This window comes from Myripristis murdjan, chromosome 19, assembly GCF_902150065.1.
Source record: "Myripristis murdjan chromosome 19, fMyrMur1.1, whole genome shotgun sequence".
NCBI lineage: Eukaryota > Metazoa > Chordata > Actinopteri > Holocentriformes > Holocentridae > Myripristis > Myripristis murdjan.
Window position 1 is genome coordinate 22,324,694 of NC_043998.1, and position 25,680 is coordinate 22,350,373.

General features: G+C 41.1%; 1 protein-coding gene across 2 annotated transcripts; it reads left to right on the forward strand.

The window, feature by feature from the left end:
- The first annotated feature begins 15,489 nt into the window (after positions 1-15,489).
- On the forward strand, positions 15,490-17,099 carry rasd1 (RAS, dexamethasone-induced 1). 2 transcript variants are annotated; one of them, XM_030077963.1, is made up of 2 exons: positions 15,490-15,839; positions 16,052-17,099. In XM_030077963.1, exons 1-2 carry the CDS (start codon positions 15,569-15,571, stop codon positions 16,600-16,602), a joined length of 822 nt encoding a protein of 273 aa, XP_029933823.1. In that variant the 5' UTR covers positions 15,490-15,568; the 3' UTR covers positions 16,603-17,099. The 2 variants fall into 2 exon arrangements, with proteins under 2 accessions (XP_029933823.1, XP_029933824.1); XM_030077964.1 differs by having other exon boundaries at positions 16,073-17,099.
- The last annotated feature ends 8,581 nt before the right edge of the window (positions 17,100-25,680 follow it).

The window sequence follows — 25,680 nt, forward strand, 5'->3', positions numbered from 1 at the left end:
TGTCCATCAGTCAATTAAGTGGCTTTTTTTTTTTTTTTTTTTTTTTTTTTTTTTTTTTTGAGCAGGAATTTATATCGTTTATAACTGACAGTAAAGACTTAATCTGAATTTTCCCACATCCACCAATATGCTAATACGTCATTTTTCACAAGTTTATCTTCTTTGTTTTCCTTTTTTTTTTTTTTTTCTTTTGCATGTGATTCATGGTCAAGTTCTGTGTTTGGAGCCCACATCCTTTTAATTAGGATGGAGGACAACGAGACGCGACGATGGAAAACGAAGTCGAAAATGTGAAAGAGACGAAATTGCCAGGCAGACGCCACAGTTCAGTGAAAACTCAAAGGGTTTATCCTGTAACCCAAAAATGCTAAAAAACCAGGTCCTGAATATGAAGTTTTCTCCATGTTGGCTGGAAGATTAGCCTTCCTTTTGCCTTTTCAGCATCTCTGTCACTGCTGTGGTATCGATCAGTGGTTGAAAAATCAGGCCAAATGAGGAAAAAAAGAGAGATTTGAGCGAGATTTTTTTTTTTAATCACAAAGGAGGAAACATCACGAGTCTGAGCTTCACTTAGGACGACTTCCATTCCCTCCACTCTTCACAATAATGTTGTTAAATTGTGTTAAAACCGCACTAGGTAAGAGTTTTATGTAAAAATACTCTCGTCTGAACAGCCTGGAGCACAAAGCGAGGCCGCGGCGCTGAAGAGGGACCCATCAGCCCTAATGGAGACACCACACATTCGTCTTATTTGTCCAAATTAATGCATTAAGTCCGAGTGAGCGCTCCGGCCACAGAACGCTGGGCTCTGTAAAGAGCGTCCTCACCACAATGACCGGACATTAGGAGCAAATTTAGGTCAGACGACCGCAGACTTCACTGAGGTTACATCACCTCTGGGTGCTGAGCTGACCGCCTCCCGTGCAGCTTTAAAAACGTGTCGGCCACGTGAATTACCTCTTACATGTTAGATGGATGACCTCAAGAAACATATTTGATGTTTCTTTGAAATTACTCCAAAATGACACCAACAGTTCCCTCAAAATGTACTAAAACCCAAAACTTTCACTTTCACTGTGTCACTTGCAAACTGAATTTACGTGAAGCTGCATTCAAGTTGCAGATTTAGATTTAGGATTTCATAAAAATGACAGCAGGTTTAGCGCTGGTCGTTTAATTTCTGGAATATCACGATCTAATGGATTTGAAATATTCATCTAGACTCAGTTTGGTAACACAGTAAAAGTTTTCAGTAAATTTTGAGGTAAATGTTGATGTAATTAGGGGCGCATTTCAAAGAAATTTCAAATATGTTACCTGCTGATTATCACCTGTTTACCGTGAAGTGAAGTGTTACCGATTTGTTTTGAGGTCAGTGTTTTTTCTTCCAGGCTGCTTTGTTGACATGAATCCATTTTTAGATTTAGAGTTTAACCTTGCTTCTTTTCATGTTTGTTTTAATCCCTCACTCATTTAGTCATTTATTCTCATCTGCACTGTTAAAATCTTAAAAATCTACCACTGGGATGAGATAATCCCACTCGCTTCCCGACTTTTCTTGCATCGAGGGTCATTTTCTTGATCCTGGTGCGCCTGATCTGCCTTGTTTCAACACATTTATACTTGTTCACAGAAAAATGAATGAGGCAAGTGAGACTGCGACTGGAAATGAGGGATTATCTCATCCCACTGGGAGATTACGAGACGAATGAAAGCAATGTCAAAGCGCTAAACGGCCTGCGCTTGAATATTTTCACTTCTCCGGTTGAGTTCATCAGCCCAGATCAGTTGTGACATTTGAGCTGTTTTATAACGCCAGCTATTATAATCCTGGGAAAATAATAATAACAATTAAAAAAAAAAAAAAAAAAGTTCAATTGTTATGATAACGGCTGCTGTTGTGAGCTGCTGAGCGCGACCTTCAACAACTTCAACCTCGATCCCAAGCACAGACCTTGTGTGCATAACCTATGAAAACGCCTCTTCAACAAGCACAATAGGAGCATGATATAATTTAATATAATAAAATTCCATCACTTTTTACCCCGGCGCCACGGTGACATAACAAAGTCAAGTCCTCTGGTGTGAATGAAACAGTCGCAGCTTCACGACACAGACGTCACCGTGAAGAAGAGACTCAACAAAAAAAGCTGATGGCCATGATGACTTCTTTTCAGAGGATTAATACATCATTTTTTTTTTTTTTTCAATTCCACAAACCCAACATGAGGACTTACATCACTGTCGTATTACTGTTGTACTGTTGTTGTTCCTTTTGCACCCTTTTTTAAATGTAATGCAGTGCAATTTCACAAGAATCATGTCTGTTATCGTATTAAACTGTATTATCTATGCAAACTTAACCATTCCACACTGTACGGTGCACACTGCCCTGTTCCTGTGATGTTGACGGGAGAACTTTTTTTTTTTTTTTTTTTTTTTTTTTTTTATGTAATAAAAGTGAGTCTGAATTCAAAGCGCTGCTCACTGTGTTCACAAATCCTCCAGGTTACACAAGCTCTTCAGGCTGAAATGCGTCAAAAAGCATCAGACGGGCGCATTCTCAAAACACGGCGGCTGTTTTTAGACGTTCATTGTCCTCTGAAAGCTGCGGCCCGGCGAAGCGCCTTTAATTTTGGAGCCTCAAGCGGACGACCAAATGCTGTTTTTCAGGGAGGTTGTGGATCTGCAGCATCACTGACGCATTTCAGAGCAAAATAGAGATTTTGCAGGAAACATGAGGCACTCAGAGGTGGAGATAGCGGGCCGTGACTTTTCATGAGAAAAGTCACAAAGGGCTGGTTTGGGCTTTGGGACGTGCTCTGTCGATGAGAGAGGAGTTGATGTGTAAGCTCATCGGCACTGAAGATTCACCTGGAGGCTAAAACAACATCCGCTCCCCGGTGTGAAGAAACCCGGGTTGTTAATGTTCATCAGAGGGTTTTTACTACGAGATATGACTCTCTCATACGAGTGCGGCAAAAAACAAATGACAACAGAAATCAGATCCCATCGACACGGCCTGCCACTGACTTTCATCTCAGCTTTGTTGATTTGCAATTCATTCATGTTTTCCTAACCAAAAAGTTTGAAATATCAATTGCAAGTGACTATCCTAAAGTATGATTTGATCAGATTTGAATGATCATGTGCAATGTAAATGCATGGATCTGCACATCGCCACACTAAGTGATCTGGGTTCAATAATCTATATAATCTTGTAACTGTATGGATAGTAAAATATTGAGCTAGCCTGAGATTATTTATGCAATGGAATGATTGAATATATATATACACTGCAAAAACGCAAAATCTTACCAAGATTATTTGTCTTATTTCAAGTCAAAAATGTCTTATTACTAGTCAAAATATCTCATTACACTTAAAATAAGACATGATCACCTCAGAAGTAACTTGTTTTTAGACAATTGTCTCTTGTTTCAAGTGAAAATTTGCTTGAAACAAGTGAAAATTTGCTTGTTTCATTGGCAAAATTTGCCAGTGGAAAAAGTGAAAATTCACTTGAAATAAGTGAAAATTAGATAGAAACAAGAAACAAATTTTGCCAATAATCTTGGTAAGATTTAGAGTTTTTGCAGTGTATATATATATATGTATGTGTGTGTGTGTGTATATATATATATAGATAGATACATAGATAGATAGATAGATATAGGGGAGCGAGGGGTACAACCTAACATTTCAGGCCAAAGGCAAAAAAAATGTAGGATTTGTAGGAGTTAGAGAACTCATTTTTAAATACAAGCAACATACACATCTCTGCTACAAATGAACACTTTAACTTTCTTTCTAGAACCTACCATTTCCGTGGAATTTCACCCTAAGTGGAAGAAGAGAAATGTTACAAAAAAAATTGAAAGAAACATGATGCTTAATACGTTGATGTAAGATTGGATTCGGTAACGCACACACACAGTTCAGTAGTCAAAAAATTAGAAAGGTAAAGAAATTCACTTACTTGGTGGTAAAACACACTTTTACACGTATCTCCTCAAAAATGCAGCCAATTCCCCCCAAAATTCGCGTTGGGCTCTTTTACGATCATTTGACAAACTAACCGGAAGCACTTGCCGGTTGACCTTGTGCAACTACCTAAAAAGTCCGTGTTATAACTGACCCCGCGTTAGTTTCTACCCCGCGCTCCCCTATATAAAAGAAATCTGCTGTTTTTTAGTTGGTGTATTTTATTGGGCTTTTCCAAGAGGCAATATGCAGACCATAGCGATTACATCTGTTAAATATAAAGAAGTACATACAGTGAATAAATTAAAGAGACAAGATTAAACAAACAGAAGAGGAAAACATATACACAAAAAACAGCAGTTTACAGGTTAAATTGCATATCCAGTGAGATGAAATCTGCTGTTTTTAATTGATACTGTGATCGGAGTTCCCTCTGTGCCATGTGGATTTTCCGGTTAGCTAACCCTGATCACTGGTTTCTTTCCGCCTGTTGAGGTTTAATCTCTGCTTGCTGAGCAGCTCTGCCTCCGACAGAGATTGGTTTCCTACAACTAAAACTCCAACGTTTAATGTTTAACCTCTTCAACTGTACTGCACCCATGGGAGGGTTTGTCATCGCTTCATTCGAACCCACAGAACCTTTTCTTAAATTCTGGTGGAGATCCACAGGTTTCCAAAGATGGCAAATATGAGCTGCTGAATTACAGAGAGCTGTGTATAAAATGATGCACGTGACATGTAGATCTTTTCCACTTGATGTGAAGCTGGAGCCATAAAACAGCGGCATCTTTGCTTTTCATATTTCACTCTGTGTCGGTGTGATGAAGCGTTGCAACCAGAGGACACAGAATAGGAACGTGACTTTGTCTAATAATATGGAAAAAAAATACTTTGTTTAACTTTAAATCTACTTACAGGGAAATATAAAGGAATAATGAGTTCATGGTTAACTAGATAATGGGATTATTTCTGTTTTCTGAGCAGCTCTGCCTCTAAAAAATGTTTGTAGGCCACAACTCAAACTCAAGTTAAGAGTTTAAACGGGAGAGGATGGGCTCGTTGAAAAGGGAAAGAGGAAGGAAGGCGGAAATTGATTAACGGGATGAATGACTGAGACGGAAATGAACACATGAATCAGACCGAGACGAGAAGCCTCGTGCACACAAGCAATAACCGACCAGCAGTTTCTTCAGATGTGTTTCCTGAAGTAAAACGTATTAAATGCGTCTCTCTGTGTCGGCGGGACGGGCAGACGGCAGCGGCTGTCGGCACAAACACGATCATCCTCCTCCTCAGCAGAGAGCGTAGGGGAGAGTGGGGTAATTTGTGCCAAGGGGCAAGTAGTGCCACCCCTGTTATCTAGAAAACCATAGAAGAAGTTGGTCATGTGACCACATATTTTTGAAGAGGCATCCATTTCACTCACCTTATAAAGAAGGGAGACACATGGCTTGAGAGGTAAGCACATTTAAGTTCAAAAATCATTTTTTTGCCCTCCAAAGTAAAATTTCTATGATCAAGGTTTTTTGATTGCTGTGTTTGAACAATTATAGAAAACTTTGATAACAGTTCACACAGGTTTTAGTACTTTAGGAAGCTACACCATGAGTCTATACAGTTAGCATGATGTTCGCTCAAAACAGCTGGGGGATGCATTTTTTTCAAAATGGTGGGCTTGGGGTAATTTGTGCCAAAGGGCCTGGGGTAAATTGTGCCAGTGGAATAACTTGTGATTATATACTATATATTACTTTATTGTATTTTATTGTTATTGTACATTGTTTTCTTACCTTTGATCACTAAAACTATTCAGATTCAGATGAAGGTGATTTGCAGGTGCTCATTTTGGAATTTTTTATTTTGTTCTGGGTATGTGTTCATGTGGCGCTCGGCCTCGTTATAGAAAAGAGGCCTGTGATCTTGTTAAAATAATAAATAAATGTTAAATAAATAATTTTGTATTGAATTTGTTTTGCTTTTATATAGCATTATCATTTGTGAGATTAAAATGATCTGTTTTACTTCAATTATCAATGGCACAATTTACCCCAGTGTATTCTCGCCACAAGTTGTGCCACAAAACCACTTTTTTTTTTAAAGCTATATTTCTCAAACAGTTTATATAGGATCCAAAGTGATTGTTCCCAGGGATGCACAACATCCTAAACTATATGTGCATATTTTAGTTGGAGGCATTACTGTAATCCCCTCGCTTTAAAGGCACTTTAAGTAAAAATTGGCACTATTTACCCCACTCTCCCCTACCAATAAAGAAATTACAAGGGCAAGAAAACAAAAAGAGATATGCAGAACGTTCTGTCTTAAATATTTCTGATTTCTTCATTTCTTGGGACTTTGACATCACTCTTTTATTGACGGCACAGATTCTTTTTCCATTCCAAAACACTTAAGCATAAGAAAAAAATCTATATCTTTAGTTCATTAAGTTCACAGTACGTTTTACTTGACCTACTTATCCTTTACAAAAAAAAAAAAAAAATGTACCATAGCATGAATCACAATATTGTTCTTATGTCACAGCATTGAAAGTTTTCTCTGTTATGCCGACTCATTTTATTCACAGCGGTGTTCAACGCCAGGAGCTCAGCTGACAAAAAGCTTCCAGAGACTGAATTAAACATATTGAACAACCAACCTGGTATGTTCCTCCCCTCGAAAACTAATAAAATATAGTGTGTATCATTTTGAAAATGAGCTCTTATTTATGACTCACTCTCTCCCGTCAATAAAAGGAAGCAAAGCACACTTCCTTTATGCTGAGGAACAAAATGCAGCCTGGAATGTGTCTGCCTGGCCTTTCACACACAGCACAGCGACAGGATCACTTTATGAGAAGGCACCAGGTGTTTCAGACGCTTTAGTCTGTGCTAATCGAAAAAAATCTGAAAGTCTTGTCATGGCACATTAAGTGAAAATTAACGTGTTTTCATAAAGTCCTGGAAAAATTGGCCGTCCATACCAAAATGCTGAAAACACTTGAATTTCTTTAATAGGCATGTGCAGAACAAGGCTTGTATTAGTTTTGCCCACCAAGTTGATTGTTCTCTTTCCAGCCAGGATCATGACATTTCCCAGTTTTGTTTTGTTTTTTTCTCCTTGTTTGTTTTTTTGCTACACTACAATGCAAATCGTCCTCAAATTTATCCTCTTTTCAAGGGTTTGCGGTTGATGAAAAAGCTGTTTTATGGTAAAATGGAGAGATAAAGATGCATGTTCAGACTTGTGTGGAGTTGGCCTGGATTAGTTCGTTAGTTAATCTGCAGCTGAATGTCTCAGACTGATAAACCCAGCTCACCCTGCCTCCTGACATGACCTGCTGTTGAGAGCAGCTACACCTGAAAATGACATGACACCTTCTGATTGGACAGCACCAGCGATCATTCCACAAAAGTGCCTACTGGTCGGACCCCGTCTGGTTGGGTGGTGTGATGCGGCACAACAGTCGTCCTTTGTCGCCACCAGTTGTTTGATGTCTGGTTTGGTGCGTCTGGGCGTTACGAGGGTGACCAGTCATGACAGCTGCAACCTGCAACTCCCAGGGCGTCTGATGCATAAGGTACCTGCTAGAAGCCAGTGGCATCAGTATGAGACTCGGGGGTGGTGATGTAGGATGGGGAGGTGGTTCAGGTGGACGGTGAGCGTGCAAGGCTTTCTCTAACCTTAACCAAGTGGTTTTTATGCCTAACCCTAACCTTTCACTAACCTTAACCAACTCGTTTTGTTGTCTAAACCCAACCTTTCCCTAACCTTACCATGTCGTCTATTTGCCTAACCTTAACCAAGTGGTTTTTATGCCTAACCCTAACCTTTCCCTAACCTTAACCAAGCCATTTTGTTGTCTAACCCTAACCACGTGCCTGCAAGCAGAAGACGCAGGTTTGATTCCGGTTTCCAGGCTACAGGGGTTTTTTTTGTTGTTTTTTTTTCGAGTGAGACTGTTCACATGTGACCAAGACTGTGCCCAGTTTCAGGTTTTGTTGCCTAAACCTAACTTTTCCCCAACTTTATCCAAGTGGGATTGTTGTCTAAATTCAAACCTTTCCCTAACCTTACCATGTCGTTATTTGCCTAACCTTAACCAAGTGTTTTTTATGCCTAACCCTAACCTTTCCCTAACCTTAACCAAGTGGGATTGTTGTCTAAATCCAAACCTTTCCCTATCCTTACCATGTCGTTTATTTGCCTTAACCAAGTCATTTTGTTGCCTAACCCCAACCACGTGTCTCCAAGACGTGGTAAAAGCAAGAAAACCCGGTGCCAGGGTGCGTTCGGTGTCGGTATCAGATGCAGAGTTGCGTGACAGAGCGTCAGTGTTTGACGACGTGGGATGAGAACGTGTTGGCAGACCAGTGGGAGTCGTGATACGTCGTCATCCGGGACGATGTCAGCTTCCACTAACAACACACGATTCAGCAACATCTTTCTCCCTGCATGCTCTCTGTTCCTAAACCCTGTCAAGGATTTTTTTTTTCAGCATGTCTGGTGGTGGAAGGTCTGCCACAAAAACCCCTTACATCAGTTTTCACCTGCTCCAGGCCATGGAAGAGGCTCGTCTCTGGTCTCTGGTCTGATCCAGAGACAGTGATGGTTTTCATAAGTAACAGGAACATAAATGAGCCTTAAATGTCATTGCTTTCTTGGGAAATAGGCCATTTTTTTCATTCATTTATATATCTAAGAACAGTACATGTAAATTGTTTTACTTTCTCTTTGTCAATAATAGTTTTTTTTTTTTTTTTTTTACAGTACATTTACTTTTTGCACTCAATTTCAGTTTATTGTACTGCAGCACACATTTTGTGCCATTATTCATCGCAGCATCAGGCTTTTACAGCAGTGTCTTCAATTGATTTCAGTGTAATGGCTATTCTGTAGTGTGTGTGCGTGTGTGTGTGTGTGTGTGTGTGTGTGTGTGTGTGTGTGTGTGTGTGTTGTCTTTTGTGTGATGCAAAGTTTGCTGTAGATTGAAGGTTACACGGTTTTGAAAGGAGACAGTTTTGTTTGGAAGTTTTAGGTTTTATGAAGATGACAATGCAGTTTTGCTTTTGTGTTTAGAGTTCTAGACAGTGTGGCATAATTTCAAGAAGTATGTCAAGAACGACAAATACTGTGCAAGTTTCTTCAATTCATTTTTTTATTCGGTGTTTAGCAGCCTAGAAATCATATGGTGTGTCACTGCCTGAACTGAAAAAAATATGTATTTGGTTTTCACGCACCGGATGTGTTCATTTGTTTAAAACACCTCTCTGTTCCAACTGTGGTTTTTTTTTACAGCCAAACAAAGTTTTGAAAGGCTCGAGTGGGAAGCAGGAGAGAACAAAATCGTGATAAAAGCTGTGAAGGAGTCACCGAGGTACTGAACTATCGTTTTACTTCAGAAATGAGACAGTTAGTAGTTTCAAACTCGCTCAAAAGTGGGTCAGAGTCATCCTGAAGTGGCCACTTTCAGGCTCATTTTTCTCTCTCTGCAATCACCTGCAACAGTTTGCCTAACAGAAGTCAATATAACACTTAACACTAGGAATACTATTTTGCAAAAAAGAATCACTCTGATGCATTTTGTGCCGGGTGGTTCATCGGCGAGAGCCATCTGTCTCCGAAGTTAATCTGAACAAAAAGTCTCTTCTGTCAAGTGTCATGCCTCTGTTTTTCTCCACTGACTTGGAAATCATTTTTTCAAAGCAGCTTTTTTTTTTTTTTTACGGTAACCACCATTGCACTTTAGAAACATTATGTTTTTCTCTCTTTTAACTATTTGAGAATCACAAAAAATGGTCACATAATCCAGTAGGGCGGATGCTGAAGGATTCCTGTCACTAAAAACACAACCCGGCCATGTAGTCACACACACGTCTGCACACATTTCTACCTTTCTGAGCAACACGGCTGAGCAGTTTTCATCCTCTGAGGCGACCAATACAGCAAAAATTCAGGTTCTCCAACTTCAACCATTACAACAAACCTTTTCTTGACCTTAAAAATAACCTTCCCATAACTTTGACCAAGTATTTTAGTGGTTAGCGAGCCTGTCAGCTGGTCAGCTAGTATCTGGCTGAGTTGGGAAACAGTCCTTCAGGTGTTAGAGAAACACTTCTGTTCATATTAGAGCGGTGCTTCTCAAACTTTTTTCAATCGTGCACCCCCTTCGAAATATTTTTCAGCCCTGACCAGTGCAATTTCTAGCAAAAATGCTACAAAAAAACCCAATTTAAAGTGGTCCAACCCGGCTCCATCAGTGTGTGAAACAACAGCCTGATACTGAGGAGGTTTTGTTCTGTTTCTGCTTCTGCTTGTTTTTCTCTTCTTCCTCCTTGTTCTCAGCTGTATCGCTGCTATGTTTCAACCACAAATCTATTTTCTGGTTGTTTTTTTTCCCCTTTGTCTCGTCTTCCCGGTCAGAGTGAACAAACGTCCTCGCTCGACGACCACGGCGGCAGATTTAAACCACAAACACACACATCTGACAGGAAACCCGGAGGGGAAAACTAAATATAAATGTGATTCCTCAAACTTATATTTACATTTTTGCATCTTCAATTATTATAGCATACTGTAATTATTTGAGTAATGGAGCATGACTGATATTTTTTAGATTTTCATATTAAAAAAACTCTACCCGCTGCAGTACTCCAGCGTACCTCTAGGGGGTAGTGCTGGAATAGCCTCCAGAATCCCTGCATTGGAAAAGCAGTTTGGAAAATGCATCAATGAATGAATTGAATGAATGAATGAATAAATGAATGAATTCGATGGTTGGAATAAATGACCTATGTGGTTGAATTAATTGAGATTTGTTTAAAATTTTGGTCAAAAGAAAAAAAAAAAACTTTTGTGGATGTAGGTCATGGAAATTCAACATTTTAGTCCTGGAAAGTCATGGAAAAGTCTGGGAATGTGACATCAGCCGTAGAGCGGGAATGTTAGTTTTGCACTTGTTGTGTGTGTCGCTCTGACTTCACTAAGTGAGTTTCCAAGCCTCTTCTGTCTCACTCTCACTCTCTGCATCAGCCTCTCCTCCACACACACACACACACACACACACACACACACACAGTCCCTGTCTTTTACGACCTGCCCGGCAGAAGTGGAGTTGTTTGCTGAGCACCATTTGTTTTTCCAGGCTGCTCTGAGTTTCCTGCTCGGCTGCCGTCCCTGCAGGAGCTCGGCCGGCTCTTCCTCGCCGTGTCATTATCCGACAGCGAGCGCGACATGACCGCCGCTCTCCTCTGAGGCGGCTCGTCTCATTAGCGGCCTCCCTCCGCTCACACACGACAAAAAATAGACACGTTGTCCTCGTCTTTCTTCTTCTTCTTTTCTTTACTTTTTTTTTTTTTTAAACTTCTCATGTGTCTCCAGCGATGGAACAAAGATGTGAGGGAGAGTGAACAAGTCACTTTGCAGTCAGACACAACATGAGTGGTGTGTGTGTGTGTGTGTGTGTGTGTGTGTGTGTGTGTGTGTTCCCTTTGCCACCATCGCTGCCTCTCAACTTCATCCCTTTGTATCTGATGGGTAATGAGCATTTCTGCTGTTACCTAACTGGCATTTTCTGTTATCATGTGTTTGGGCCGAACTCATGCACTCTGTCTCACTGTGTCTTTCTGTCTCACACACACACACACACACACACACACCATATGCCCTCTCCATTGCCCTACATCTTTATTCTATGCCTTTTCTCCATGATTTCAACCCCTATGTATAGACTTTATTTCCATTGTCTCTACTTGATATTGATTATTCTGTTCTCTATCTCCATATTTTGTTCATATAACACTGATTATGTGTGTACTTTATCGCCTTCTTTTTCAGTGTTTATTTGTTAGCCTTATAAATCTGAATTGATTGAACTCTTGAACTCTTGTAGCTTTAATGTGAGCTAAATAAATAAACCTAAACCTAAACCTAAACCCAGTCACCAGACTAAAATGTGGCCAGTCAAAGTTTCGACACATCAAAAGCGAAAATCTGCTGCACATCAACATTTAGACTTAGAGCCAGGAGCGCTGGCTAATATTAGCGCGCTAGCTACTTTAGCCACTTTCTTTTGCTCCGTTAGCCACTAAAACGGCTTGGCAACGAACACAGCGCTCGCTTAACACAGGACTCAAACTCAACCTCACCACCATCATTTATTTTTCAGTATCCTCCCCACCCCATTTTATTTTGTAATAGTGTTTTGTTTGTTTGTTTGTTTGTTTGTATTAGTTATGCTACATATTTGCAATAAATAAAACCAACAACGGCAGATTGTACCAAAACATTTTCTAACTCTCTTGTTGAAACACAGCAGGCCTAAATCATCAAATTGTTTTTTTTAATCTCTCTCTCTTTTTTTTTTTTTTTTTGGTTTGTTATTATTTCAAACATGTTGCACAGACAAATAAGCCCAATGGACATTTACCGGTAGAAGAAAAACTATGTCCAACCTGTTTAAGTGTCGAGGCACCGTTGTTTTTTGGGAAAATGAAGTAGCTCGTGAATCTCAAGTCTCCTTTCCCTTTGGTGACTGCACATTGTAAAGGCAGATCTCTTTCAGCCAATCAGAATGAAGCCCTTAATTGGACCAGGTGTGTGAGATCCAATTAGGGGCTGGAGCCAAAACCTGCAGGATGGATGACGGGACAGAGACGACGGGTGCAGGGGGAGCAGAAAAAAAAATGAAGTTTGTTAAATTTTTGCAGACACACGAAGAGGAAGAGGAATGTGCAAATGTAGTTTTGATTACATGACAGTTTTGATTAATGTGCGATTTATGCACATAAAACATTTCATTTAGCAGATTTAAAAAGGATTTGGGAATTAATTGTCAAAATCAATATGATCAGGAATCAGGAATTATCATGATATCACATTTTGGATACTCCGACCTAATACATGTGCAACAGAGGCAAACACACAAATTCACAACTGTTTCTCTCCGCCTGTGGCCATCCCAACACACAAACACACACACACACACACACACACACACTCCTCAGTGCCCAGTTCCTGTTGCTCTGCGTGGGACGTCCGAGGTACGAGCAGTGCAGCGAGCAGCGGCCGGGGCGCTCGCCTCGTCCTCCCTGTGACTCAGCGTGTGGTCGGTGGTTCGTTCGCTGCCTCTGACTGACAGCACAGCGCCGGCTCATCCACGCTCGCTCTTACTCAGCGGGCAGGTTTGCTTTTTGTTGTGTTTCTCTCTTTGTTTGGTTCAGGTTCAGGTCTGGGGGGACGGGTGGACGGAAGAGGATTAGGTCTGTTCTGAGACTAAAATTGACTTTAGAGTTTTTTCTCATAGACTTTCATCCCAGAACTCATTTTTTCATTTTTGTGCTGCCCTAGCAAGCAATATGTATCTATACTCTGAAGTGGGCGTGGCCTAACCACAAGCCTGGGCCTGAGATGGATTTTGGTTGATCAGAATTTGCTATATTTGTTGTTTATCAGAAAACTACTTGGCAAACAGCCTCAGAATTTAGTTTCAGATCAATTTTTGTGAACGTGAACAATTCACAGAACAAGTTAATAAACTCCCCTCCTGCAGTTTGCTGCACATGGTGTGGACTGCTGGGCACATCCTGTAGGGATAATAATAAAGTTTGATACTCAAGATAGATGCATTGTCGGTGCATTTTCTGCTAAGCTGGTTAAATATGGGATGTTCATATCCAGAGGTGCATTTCACCTCAGCGTCTCACCTGAGAGAGACAAAGTGGTATATGTGCATTTGTTCTGATTATTGTTCCCATTTGATATGCAGGCTTACTGAATGAATTGCCGTTACACTAATAGGTTTCCCATGCATGAGAAACAGATGTCAGCATCTGTCTCCTCACATAATCCCTCGAGTTTTTTTTTTTGGTTTTTTTTTGTGGAGGTCATTTCCTGTAGCTGGTTCACATTACACTCTCACTCCTCACAGCTCTGTGGTCAGACGACCGCAACGTTTTCAGAAGATTTAATGCCACTTTAATTTAAATGGCTCTAGTCTCACCTGGAGGAATGCATGGAACATAAGGCGTATAAATGCTCCACAGTTTGAATAAACCATTTCAGACATTCTTGTTGTGAATGCATCCTCAGTTTATCACAATGCATGGCTGGACTCCCGCCTCCTCCTCCCCCGTCCTCTCAGCAAACTCCTCCTCAGGACTGGAACATGATGTGAGACCTATGTGGTTTACTTGTTTTCTCACACTGTAATAATGACCATGCAGACTCTGTTCACTCTCTGTGGTGAGCGTTATTTGTGAATGAGTTTCTTATTGTGTTAATGTCTTTTGACAAACACCAGCTGAGAGGGAAATGTTCCTCTGGGGGGGGAGAAGGAGTGAAACTAAACACACATAGGCAACACATGCTGGCTTGCACTTCATTTGCACACACACACACACACACACACACACACACAATGTATTTTGTGAATGGGTGTCTTATTGCGTTAATGTCTTTTGACAAACACCAGCTGAGAGAGAAATGCTCCTCTGGTGGACAAGAAACGAAACTAAACACAGATTTGCAACACATAACAGGCCCTACAGTTCATTCACACACACACACACACACACACACACACACAAAGTCATGTTGTACATCACTGCTTGGGATTGTGCCCCGACTGCCCTCTGTTGGTAATGTAAGTAACTGCAGAGTATCTCTCGCCTCCGCTCACGGTGAAGCTGCAGGTTTCTTCTGCCTGGTGAAGTGAGCGAGGCTGAGGAATTAATGAGTGACTGAATGGATTAATGAATGAGTCAGACTCTGTCTTATAACATTTGTGCCAAAATGTGGATAAATCATTGTTGTAACCTGTTCTAAAGGTGCACCGAGGTATGCAATAACTCAAATCACACTGTTATTAGTATTATTATACCTTATGGAATAACAGCAATAGGCTGACAGTTTGTCATGTAAAAACTACACATGTGGGGACACTTTGTCATTTAGGCTTATGCATAAAACCACTGGAGCAGCAATATTGCGTTTAGTGCGTCCATCTGGAGAGCTTCATATCCGCTCGTGAGGTTTAATATTATGAGAAAATGTCCAAGGGTCGCTGTGATCGTAAGCACAATGCACTGAGCTACGCTGAATCTTGCAGAGAAGATCGATAATTCTTAACTGTGATATATTCCTACTAGGAAAAGCGTTGGCTACTAGGAATTTTCTAGTACGCTTTTACTATTGGGCTGTTACGCACAAAAAAATACATCAGTTTTATGGCCGGCTCTGGCTGATGTGTAGCCTAGTTTGTTTTTCGGCAGAAATGCTTGTCATCAAGTCCCAGTGGTGCGCTTGGCCGTATCGTCCTCTCATGATCATTGGAACTGACCGACTGACGCACCAAGGGGCGTTTGGTCCGCTTTCCCTCCCAGGCGCTCAATGGAGCACCGAGTACTCACTGAGCCGTGACGTATCCGGGAGGAGGGGTCTGCCCGCCGCGGATATATATACCGGCTCCAGCCCGGGATCCAGGCAGAAACGCAGCAGATACCACCGGGAGAGTGAACCCAAAGCTGAGGCCGCTCACTTCGCCTTTTACGCACAGGCTTTCGGGGGAAACGCTCCACAGTTTACCAACATGATTAAGAAAATGTCACCCTCGGAGAACGAGTTTGATATCCCGGCAAAGAACTGCTACCGGATGGTGATTTTGGGATCCACCAAAGTTGGGAAAACTGCCATCGTGTCCCGGTTCTTGAACGGGAGGTTCGACGAGCAGTACACGCCGACCATCGAGGACTTTCACAGGAAACTGTACAGCATCAAAGGAGACGTTTACCAGCTGGACATACTGGATACTTCAGGGAACCACCCGTTCCCCGCCATGAGGAGACTATCCATACTGACAGGTAACTATCACACAGAGCTGTTTTATTTTTGCAAAACGTTTCTGTGCAGAATTTTAATGCAGTGCTGATCATTGCAACTTTTTAAAATGTTGATATACAATAAAATCTGTGTGCACGGCGCGTCTTTTACGCACGGCTGCAGAATGCGCCATAAACTGTTAAAACTGTGTGCCTTTGCTAACTTTGTATACCTTGGATGCAAAACTAAACAGAAGCATCCTTCTCTCCCCCAGGTGATGTGTTCATCCTCGTCTTCAGTTTGGACAACCGAGACTCCTTCCAGGAGGTGCAGCGGCTCAAGCGGCAGATCTTCGAGACCAAGTCGTGCCTGAAAAACAAGACCAAAGAGAACATCGACGTGCCGCTGGTCATCTGCGGGAACAAGGGCGACCGGGAGTTTTACCGGGAGGTGCAGCCGGAGGAGATCGAGCAGCTGGTGGCCGGGGACGAGAAGTGCGCGTACTTCGAGATCTCCGCCAAGCGCAACGAGAACGTGGATAAGATGTTTCAGACTCTGTTCACCCTGGCCAAACTACCTCACGAAATGAGCCCCGACCTTCACCGGAAAGTCTCCGTGCAGTATTGCGACATGCTGCACAGAAAGTCCATGAAAAACAAGAAGCTGAAGGACGTGGGGGAAGCCTACGGGATCGTGGCTCCTTTCGCCCGCCGCCCCAGCGTCCACAGCGACTTGATGTACATTAAGGAGAAGGCGATCGGAGGCGGGCAGGGCAAAGATAAAGAGAGGTGTGTGATCAGTTAAACGGACTGCGGGGTTCAGACCCGAGACACATCTTTGACACGGAGAAGAGCCCGAGGCTTCGGCTTGACCGGCGCTCTGTGCGGCTGCCGCGCTCAAACTGATGGACGCTGGAGATGCGGAGACGCCGGGGCCGCCGCGCGCTCTGGCGCAGCGCATGTTGCCATGGACACTGGACACCGCAGTGCACTAAACGCGCAAAACTTTTTGCTCACGAGACATTTGAGAATGTTGCTTGTTCTGTCAAATCAGAGCCTAATGTGTGACGTGGCTTCAAACCCTGTGAGAACCGCACATCAATGCGTAAAAAATGTGTTGTGTAGACGTCATGCCTTTCACTGATCCTGGAGGGGAGAGGAAAAATACTCTGGGCTCAGAAGTTGCAATGTTGGGGAAAAGAAAAAGTTGTTTACATTTTGTTATAGATTTTATAACGGCTAATTACACTTGAATGTTTCGTTGCAATCTGAACAATTTTTTATTGTGAATGTATATTTATTGTCAGCGTCAGTTTTTGCAAAGAAAAAGAAAAATAAACAATTCAATCTGAACCTTCCTTTGCACCTGTTCTCATTTCTTTACTCCATGTCTGCACTGTTTGATAGTCTACTCTGGATATGTAAAACACACAGATATCTGCCACTCAGTGCATATGAATCCACAGCACCTCTCTGCAGTCTGAGCACACACATGCAGCCGTTGCTCTCCAGCAGGATGATAAGTTGGCAGAGCCGGTCAGTGTTGGTGCCACATCCCGCAGGTTTCTGCAGAATAAGCAGAAATAAGCCTGACACAGTTTCCAGAGTGTCCAAGGTTGATGCAAAGACCCAACCTGCAGCTGTGTTGTGTGCACACCATGCACACAAAAACACTGCAATCTCTCTCTCTCTCTCTCTCTCTCTCTCTCTCTCTCTCTCTCTCTCTCTCTCTCTCTCTCTCTGTTAATTTCATTAAAAAATAATGGTCAGTAAATCAAATATATCAGACATGAAAATATCAGTTTGATACCATCAGTGCTTAGAAATCAGATTTCTTCATGCCACTGTCATTCCACTTACTGTCTCTAAGCTGTGATGAATTTAGCAACGCTACAGGCAGCAGAGGAAAATAATAAATCACTGCACTCAGTATGATCATGTGTCTTTCTTGAAAACACCCTGGTAACTGGGAAAACCTGGGCTTTGAGAACTGAATGAAAGGCTCACTTTTCCTCCTCATCATAGCTGCTGAAGGTCACTTAACCCAGGTTTGCGACTGTGTGTGTGTAATGTTCCTTCAGTCTGTTCAAACTTTACATGCACACACACATTTTCACAGCTTTGGTGGAAGTTCTGAGTCCTCGCCTCAGTTTGCAGATGAAAACAGCTGCTTGTTCCCTTTGCATTTTCATCACTGAGGCTGTACTCACGGCTTACATTTAAAAAAAAAAAAAAAAAAAAACTGAGTGCGTTCAACCTTCAAACTCTGCATGGACTAATATTACAAAACAAAGCACATGGTTTGTTGTTATATTTTATTAATTCCTCAGTAGTCACACCTTATTTCTTAAGTTCATCCATTTCAGCTGGGAGTGGGGAATCAGAACCACAGCTTCCAGCACTGCACTGCAAAAGAAATCGATCTTATCAAGTCATTTAGTCTCTTCTTTTGTGTTAAAATCTTGTTTTTCTTCAAACAAGGTAAAACATCCACCAGTGGGATGAAATAATCCCACTTCCAGTGCAGTTTCACTTGGTTCACCTGCTGCAACAGGTGTAAATATGTTCAAACAAGGACAAGAAAAAGGAAAAAGGCAGAATAAACTCCATATTTGAAGAAAAAACAAGTTTTAAGACAAAAAAATGAAACTAAATAATAATATGGAGATGATTTGCATGGAGATTATAGTGCTTTCTCAGGCCTGCTAACTCTTTAATATGATCAGTATTTCTGTATGTGCTATAAGTTCATGCACAGTTAGAAGGATAAGATCTTGCCTGTCCTGTGTGTGTGTGTGTGTGTGTGTGAGAGAGAGAGAGAGAGAGAGAGAGAGTAAGGAGTCAGGTACACAGAGCAATGTGACCCTGCCCTCCTCTTAATCAGTAACACCGTGTCTCCTCCTTCTGCATTCATGAGGGGAATAATTACACTGCTCATTAATATGCAAATGTGCCTTTTTTCTGCTGTGGAACTGGTGCTGATTTTTTATCTAGGGCACGGCGGCAGCCTGGCAGGCATTATCTCATCCCACTGACACATTTTTTTTTTACCTTCTTCGAAGATTAACAAGATTTAACACTAAATGAGGCTAAATGACTTGTTAATGGGTTAATGTTTTTTTTTTTTTTTTTTTTTTTTCTTTTTTTGGCAGTGTGTTGGTCTGATGCCCAGTGATGCTCCGTCCTCTCCGGGATGAAACACAGAAAGTTCCAGAGGATCAAGATGTGCACATCCTGCAAAGCCACAAGGACCGGTCAGGAGATTAAATTCCCGTCGTCATCATCATTATCATTTTCCAATACGGTGAGAAAAAAAAAGTGTCAACATTTGTACAACCACGTCAAAGGGAGAGAGGGACACCGGCGTCACAGTGTCAACATGGACAAGTTGTACCAAGGGGCAAACTGAACATCACCAGAACAATGAGACGATGACAATGGATCAGGACAGGAATTTATGTCAGGAATGTCTTGTCAAATACTCTTATCTGAAAATATTTCAGTGGAACGTCTATGGCACAGACAGAGAATGACTCGGGGAAAAGAAAAACCCCACGTGATAAATTAATAGTAACATATTAATGGCATTCTCTAAGTTCTCTCTCTACTAGCTGTAGTTTTTTTTACACACATCATGCTACCTCACAACATGAACTAAACATTTTATTTCATCAGGTGCAGGCCAAATCGTTAAAACTGGGCACAAATCCTCTATTTCTTCATCAGTCACTCTGCCATTATTTCAGTTCTGAATTCCTGCAGGAGAGTTACATTGGCACCTGGTAATTTTGCATGTTATAGCTCCAAATGGAAGCACGTGGTAACTTTTTGAAAACCATTTGAACATCAGTACCCAGCATTTATGTCGCTTGACGTCAGTAAACTGCACGCAGCTCTCTCGTGTGATGTTTTGTACCGTTAGGAAACCAATCAGATGAGAGAGGAAGAAGATCTGATGTTGGATCTGATGTAGGAAACAGTATGGCTTTCAAACTTCACTTCAATCTGAAATTTCTGCGGTTGGAGGAGTGAAAAGAATTTCATTTTAGCAAATATACACCAGTTATGTGTGACACCTTCTTCTCTGTTGCACTTCCACTTCATGATGAAGGCTCACAAGACAGGCATATTTTTCATTAAACTCAGCTGGTGCAGCTTTAACTGGCAACCACAGTCTCCTAGTGCCCCTAGTGGTGGATTACATTAGTACATCCTCACTTGAGACAGTCTGGACTGTGACTCCTGCACAGTTTCACTCAGAGTTTGACAGGGGCTGGAAAAATCGGTGCACATCATAGATTGGGCCCTCCACATTTCTGTCTATGTTTTATGTATTAGATGCAATAAATAGGCAATAGGCTGAGGTTGAATTTGTTGATCACTATTATTTCAAAATGCCCAGAGTGTGGCGTGTAAACAGTGGGTGTAGAGAAATATTGATGTGAATCTAATTGTCGTAAATGATGGCCAAAATAAGCAAGGTGAAGAAATAAGAGCGAGTTTTTTGTGTGTCTTCCAAGGCAGAAGTAAACAGGAGCAGGTAGGTGTAGACATTCAGCTTACAGCAGAAAATTCAAACCCAGCTCCACAGGTGAAGCATTTTGTGATCAAAAATAAAACTACAGCTACAGCTGGTTGAATAATTAGTAAAGGACGTCAGTAGCTCATATCATAAACATAAATCAGGACAAAATACCCAAAGCAAGCAGAAAGAGCAGTTTCCAAATCATCAAAGTCAAAAGTTAACAAGATTCACAAATGTCTTCTGAAATCTGAAACAAGGTCAACAGGCTTCTTGTTGCGTTCTCTTTAATTTAATAACATAAAATAATTTGTGAAATGTTGTGTCTGGCGAACAACAGAGCATGAGACTCAAGAGTTGTTGTTGCTTCAGAATCATGACTCAGCGGTCTGTTTTTCTCTGCAGTCACTTTGCACAAATTCTCATGAATCGTTCTTTGAACACTGTCATTTCAGCTGTTTCCAAGTTCCTTTCAAAGACTCAAAAATATGTTCTATTTTTTTTCTTACTTTGTGTTTCTTCCAGAGCCCCTAGTGGGACATGGGAAAGAAAAAAAGATAGATGGATGGGGGAAGAAAGATAAATAATTTTGCACCCTCCCCAGAAACTTTTGCATTCTTTTGCAAAACTTGTGTAAAAAAACAACAACAAAAAAACAAAAAAAAAAAACTTAAACTGGTGAATGTGCATAACATACATTGCACCTGATATATGCCACACCTGCCTGTACATGTAACCTCATTGCTAGTGAATTTTAAAGCCATTTTAAGGCATGAGGGGATGTTTATTCATAGGGAAAAAAGTAGATAATACTGATGAACAGAGATGATTTTTTTGTAGTTTATTCAATAGCTGGAGGAGGACTTTAATCAAAATGATTAGATCAGAGATCATCACAAAGACAGACTGAGGAGAGAACAGAGATGTAATTGCTTGTGTAGCGTTGGCTGAAGACACAGCGAAGGTCCCGAGGATCACGATTATGCAACCTGCTGTTGTAACTGTCCTCAAGTGTAATACAGCAAGACACAACATCAGGAAGCTGGCTGAAGAGACAAAAGAGCCTTATACAGAACATCCAGTGATGTTCTGACAGTTTTTCTTTTCTGGGAGAAGTAACCTCCATTGATCTTTAAATTAAATAAGGGAGCATCACCTAGCTGCTACAGGTTTGCCATGTTCAGTTGATCCCATCGGTTATTTTGCATTGAAGTGTTGCAGTGTGTTAATTTTTACTTTAACTTCAACTGTTCCATGTCTGCTTCCACTTTAATTAGTGATTTCCTGGATTTCCCAGAATGCCTTTTGACAACCACCAGATAATGGGTGTAAACTTGTCGCTTTGAATCTAAAGGGAATCTATAGGCATGTAAATATATCCAGAGAGTCAATTGGTCTCCATCTTTTCTACACTGGATTTCTCTCTGAATCCATCGGTGAATGTCGTGTGTGAGTGACTGACAGCCAAACCCAAGTTTTTACTTTTTAGGTTTGACATCACAAACAGTTTCTGCTATCAGTCTCCATTGTAGCTACTGGAGATATCTGGATGAGACTGCTTGTCATCTGTGTTTGAACATTCATTCACTGGATTAAAATAAAAAGCCTAGATTAGCTTTGTTGAAGCTGAGCCTGGGTCCTGTGTTCCCAAGGACCGACGTTCCCAAGATCTTATGTTCTCAACGACCTATGATCCTAAGGTCCTATGTTCCCATGATCCTATGTTCCCAAGATCCTATGTTCCCAAGGTCCTATGTACCCAGGATTCTATGTTCCCAAGGTCCTATGATCCCAAGGTCCCATGTTCCCAGGATCCTATGTTCCCAAGGTCCTATGTTCCCAGGATCCTATGTTCCCAATGTCCTATGTTCCCAAGGGCCTTTTCCCCAGGATCCTATGTTGCCAATGTCCTATATTCCCAAGGTCCTATGTACCCAGGATTCTATGTTCCCAAGGTCCTATGATCTCAAGGTCCTATGTTGCCAGGATCCTATATTCCCAATGTCCTATATTCCCAAGGTCCTATGTTCCCAAGGTCCTATGTACCTAGGATTCTATGTTCCCAATGTCCTATATTCCCAAGGTCCTATGTTCCCAGGATCCTATGTTACCAAGGTCCTATGATCCCAAGGTCCTATGTTCCCAAGATCCTATCTTCCCAAGGTCCTATGTACCCAGGATTCTATGTTCCCAAGGTCCTATGATCCCAAGGTCTTATGTTACCAAGGTCCTATGTTCTCAGGACCCCATGTCCCCAAGGTCCTATGTTCCTATGTTTCCAAGAATCCTATGTTCCCAGGATTCTATGTTCCCAAGGTCCTATGATCCCAAGGTCCTATGTACCCAGAATCATATGCCCACAAGGTCCTATGTTCCCAGTCTCCTACGTTTCCAAGAGTCCTATGTTCCCAACGTCCTAAGTTCCCAACTGGATTCTCTAGCTTTGTTCTAATTTTATTTTTGTCTGTTTTTATTTTTTGTCTTTTACACACTGTGTTGTGGCTCTGGATCCCAGAGCCACAACGTTCTGATAATATTTCTGGCACTTTGACTGCATATCTATTGGTTTTGTTTAAGTTTCTTCTACTGTCACACTCACTGTGAGACATTTGGACTAAGGCTGTCATGTGAAAATGTCCTCTTACATTATCTTGCCTTGAGGATCCTACACTTGCTTGGACATTAAATTAAATTACTTTTCAATAAATGTTGAGGTGAAATTAGCACGTTTGAAAGGCATTTCCATTGCTGTTTTTTTTTTTTCTTTTTTCTTTTTTTGTATTCAACTTGTCAAGTCGAATTAAACCTCTGCTGTATGGACACAAATCTGCATCACAGCATTTCAAATAGGATGTGAGACATACTCTTCAATCTCGATGCTGCATTTTAATAAATCCATGGTTGCGTGTTTGTTCTCAGTTTGACGGGTCTGGCCTAAATCCAGTCTGTATCAAAAACTTCATATGTCTGATCAAATTTTCCTGAAATTCTGGGTTTTTTAAGGTCACAACACAGCTGTCTTGTTACATGGCAGCTTCAGATTGAATCTTTCAATAAGACTGGAATACCACATAACCACATTTTGTAATTAAGTCATAATTAGGTAAAAGCTAAAATATTCAGCAACCTTTGGGCCTTTGTTGTCAGCAGCCACATTACATAACACCTGCCTTTGAAGCTGCTGCCTCACAGTATGAAATTTATTATGAAATGTCATTGACATTTCGTACTAAATTGCAATCCAATTATCTTGTCTTACTGATAATTGCAGTGGTTTTCGCAGAGGTGAGAGAAGAATACAGTGCATTTTGATGAAAGAAAAAAAAAGGTCAGGCTGTCAGCCAAAGTGCTATACATTTTGAAAGCGTAATAAGATCATGTATGTGGAGTGAATCAAGTATTTGTGCTCGTTCTCGGTTTGACAGGACCGGACTGTGAACTGTCAGCTGCTGTTACACAACACAGGACTGAGAGTATACTATCACCTTTTACACAAAAAGATTTGCTGATACCGAGATGATGAACAGCTCAGTGTCCCAGCCAGGATCACATTTAATCTGTAATGTATTTATGCTGCAGAGTACAAAATAGTGCCAAGCATGTCCAATATCAAACACAATTAAACTTAGGAGGCGTAGCTCTTACATTTTTGTGGCAAAATTGATTAACTGACATTTTTTAAATATTTTAAAGCTCATGTACAGCAAGTAAACAGATGATAATAATAACCACATAATGATTGCAAGTGGAATAAACCCAATGCTGTGCACAAACTGAATCACAACAGAGAGATATAATAAAACTTTATTAATTCCTGTGTGGATGCTTGGCTGTTGCAGAAGCAATAAGATTCAGCAGGGAGGGGAAAAAACAGGATTGCATAGAGAGATGATCAGATAATAGGCAATAAAACACTGGAAATACTAAAAAAAAAACAAAAAACAATAACCTTTTGTTACACAAGGGACAATTCAACTACCTTTCATTCTGACGCTTTACAAAAGTGAGAATAATGAATTCGTAACATAAATAACTTTTCTTTTTTTCATGCACTGCACCCTGTCAGTGTATATGCACCGCAAAAAAAATCTCCATCTCTACAAATCATGTCTTCACTCACTGTTTACATCTTATTTTTATTGAAAAATTGAAAAATACCTGCCAGCAGGATGAGATAATCCCTCTTGTTTCTGGGCCTACTCCACGTATTTCCAGAATTTTATTGAATCAAGTCATTTTCTCGATCCCAGTGGCCTCGTTCTGCCTTGTTTTAACATATTTACTCTTGTTCACAGAAAAATCATTGAAACAAGGGAAACTGCATTGGAAACAAGTGGGATTATCTCTGTTCGCACCCATTTTTTTCCATTTTTTTTTTTTAAACAAAGCAATGCATCTCTATGAACTCCTTCACACCAAATCCAAAATATCACACCATGAAGATCCATCTTTTGTGCTTTTATTTTGTTCAGAGGCTAGGGTTGATTGTTGTTTGGCCAACAGAAAACTCACAGAACAGTCAGATTATCTTTTGGGGTTATGTATGTGGTTGGTCTCTAAGAACAGATAATCATATGTGACAGCAGAAGTGGAACAAAATGAAACAATATGGCAAACAACTGCTATTGAAAACTGTCAGAATTGTATTTACACTGTATTGTCGGTAACATCAGTGTTTGTTTGCTGTGAGGTGGAGGAGGTCGGCTAATCCTGAGAGACACAGATACCACAACTCAGAGTGGACAGGCTGCTTCCTTGCTGTCATTTAAGCATCCAAACTTTATCTGAGAATCACAAAACCTTTATTCTGCCTCGTTTCGACACATTTATACTCACTCAGCAGGTGATTCTGCATTGCAAACAAGTGGTTTCATCTCATTCTGCTGGAGGGCTGAGACTCCCTGACTTGCCAAGGTGGAGGTTTCTGCAGCGTGCATGACTAAATTATGACTTAATAATCTGTTTGCATACATGTCCGGTCCGTGCACATGACCTGTACGTGGCTCTATGTGTGAACCAAACCCTTGCCCCTGGCTGTTTGCCTCTGTTTGGTCTCCCTCCACTTCCTGCTCCGGACGCAGCAGCACATGATCTGGCTGACCCCGGTTAGGATGTAACTCAGCCTGAGGAAGTCGCAGTTAAAGGATAATGTGAGTTAATGAGTTTGGCTTGGTGCTCGAGGTTGACCCTCTGCTTTCAGGGTTTACTCTCCTCCCTCAGAAAAAAAGCCACTTACTGCCACACATTCTTGCACCAAAGTTCCTTTTTCCTTCTTGTTTCACTGAGCTGAGTGTTTTCATCACTGTGCTGCACGTCGCACTTTATTTGCTGATAATGCGCAGTCTCTGGCTTATGCCGAAT

Bases quoted from the DNA above. Each gene is read 5' to 3' on its own strand.
- rasd1 (XM_030077963.1), top strand. From the start codon at position 15,569: ATGATTAAGAAAATGTCACCCTCGGAGAACGAGTTTGATATCCCGGCA. The intron at 15,840-16,051 runs GTAACTATCACA...AAAACTAAACAG, and splicing joins GAGACTATCCATACTGACAG to AAGCATCCTTCTCTCCCCCA.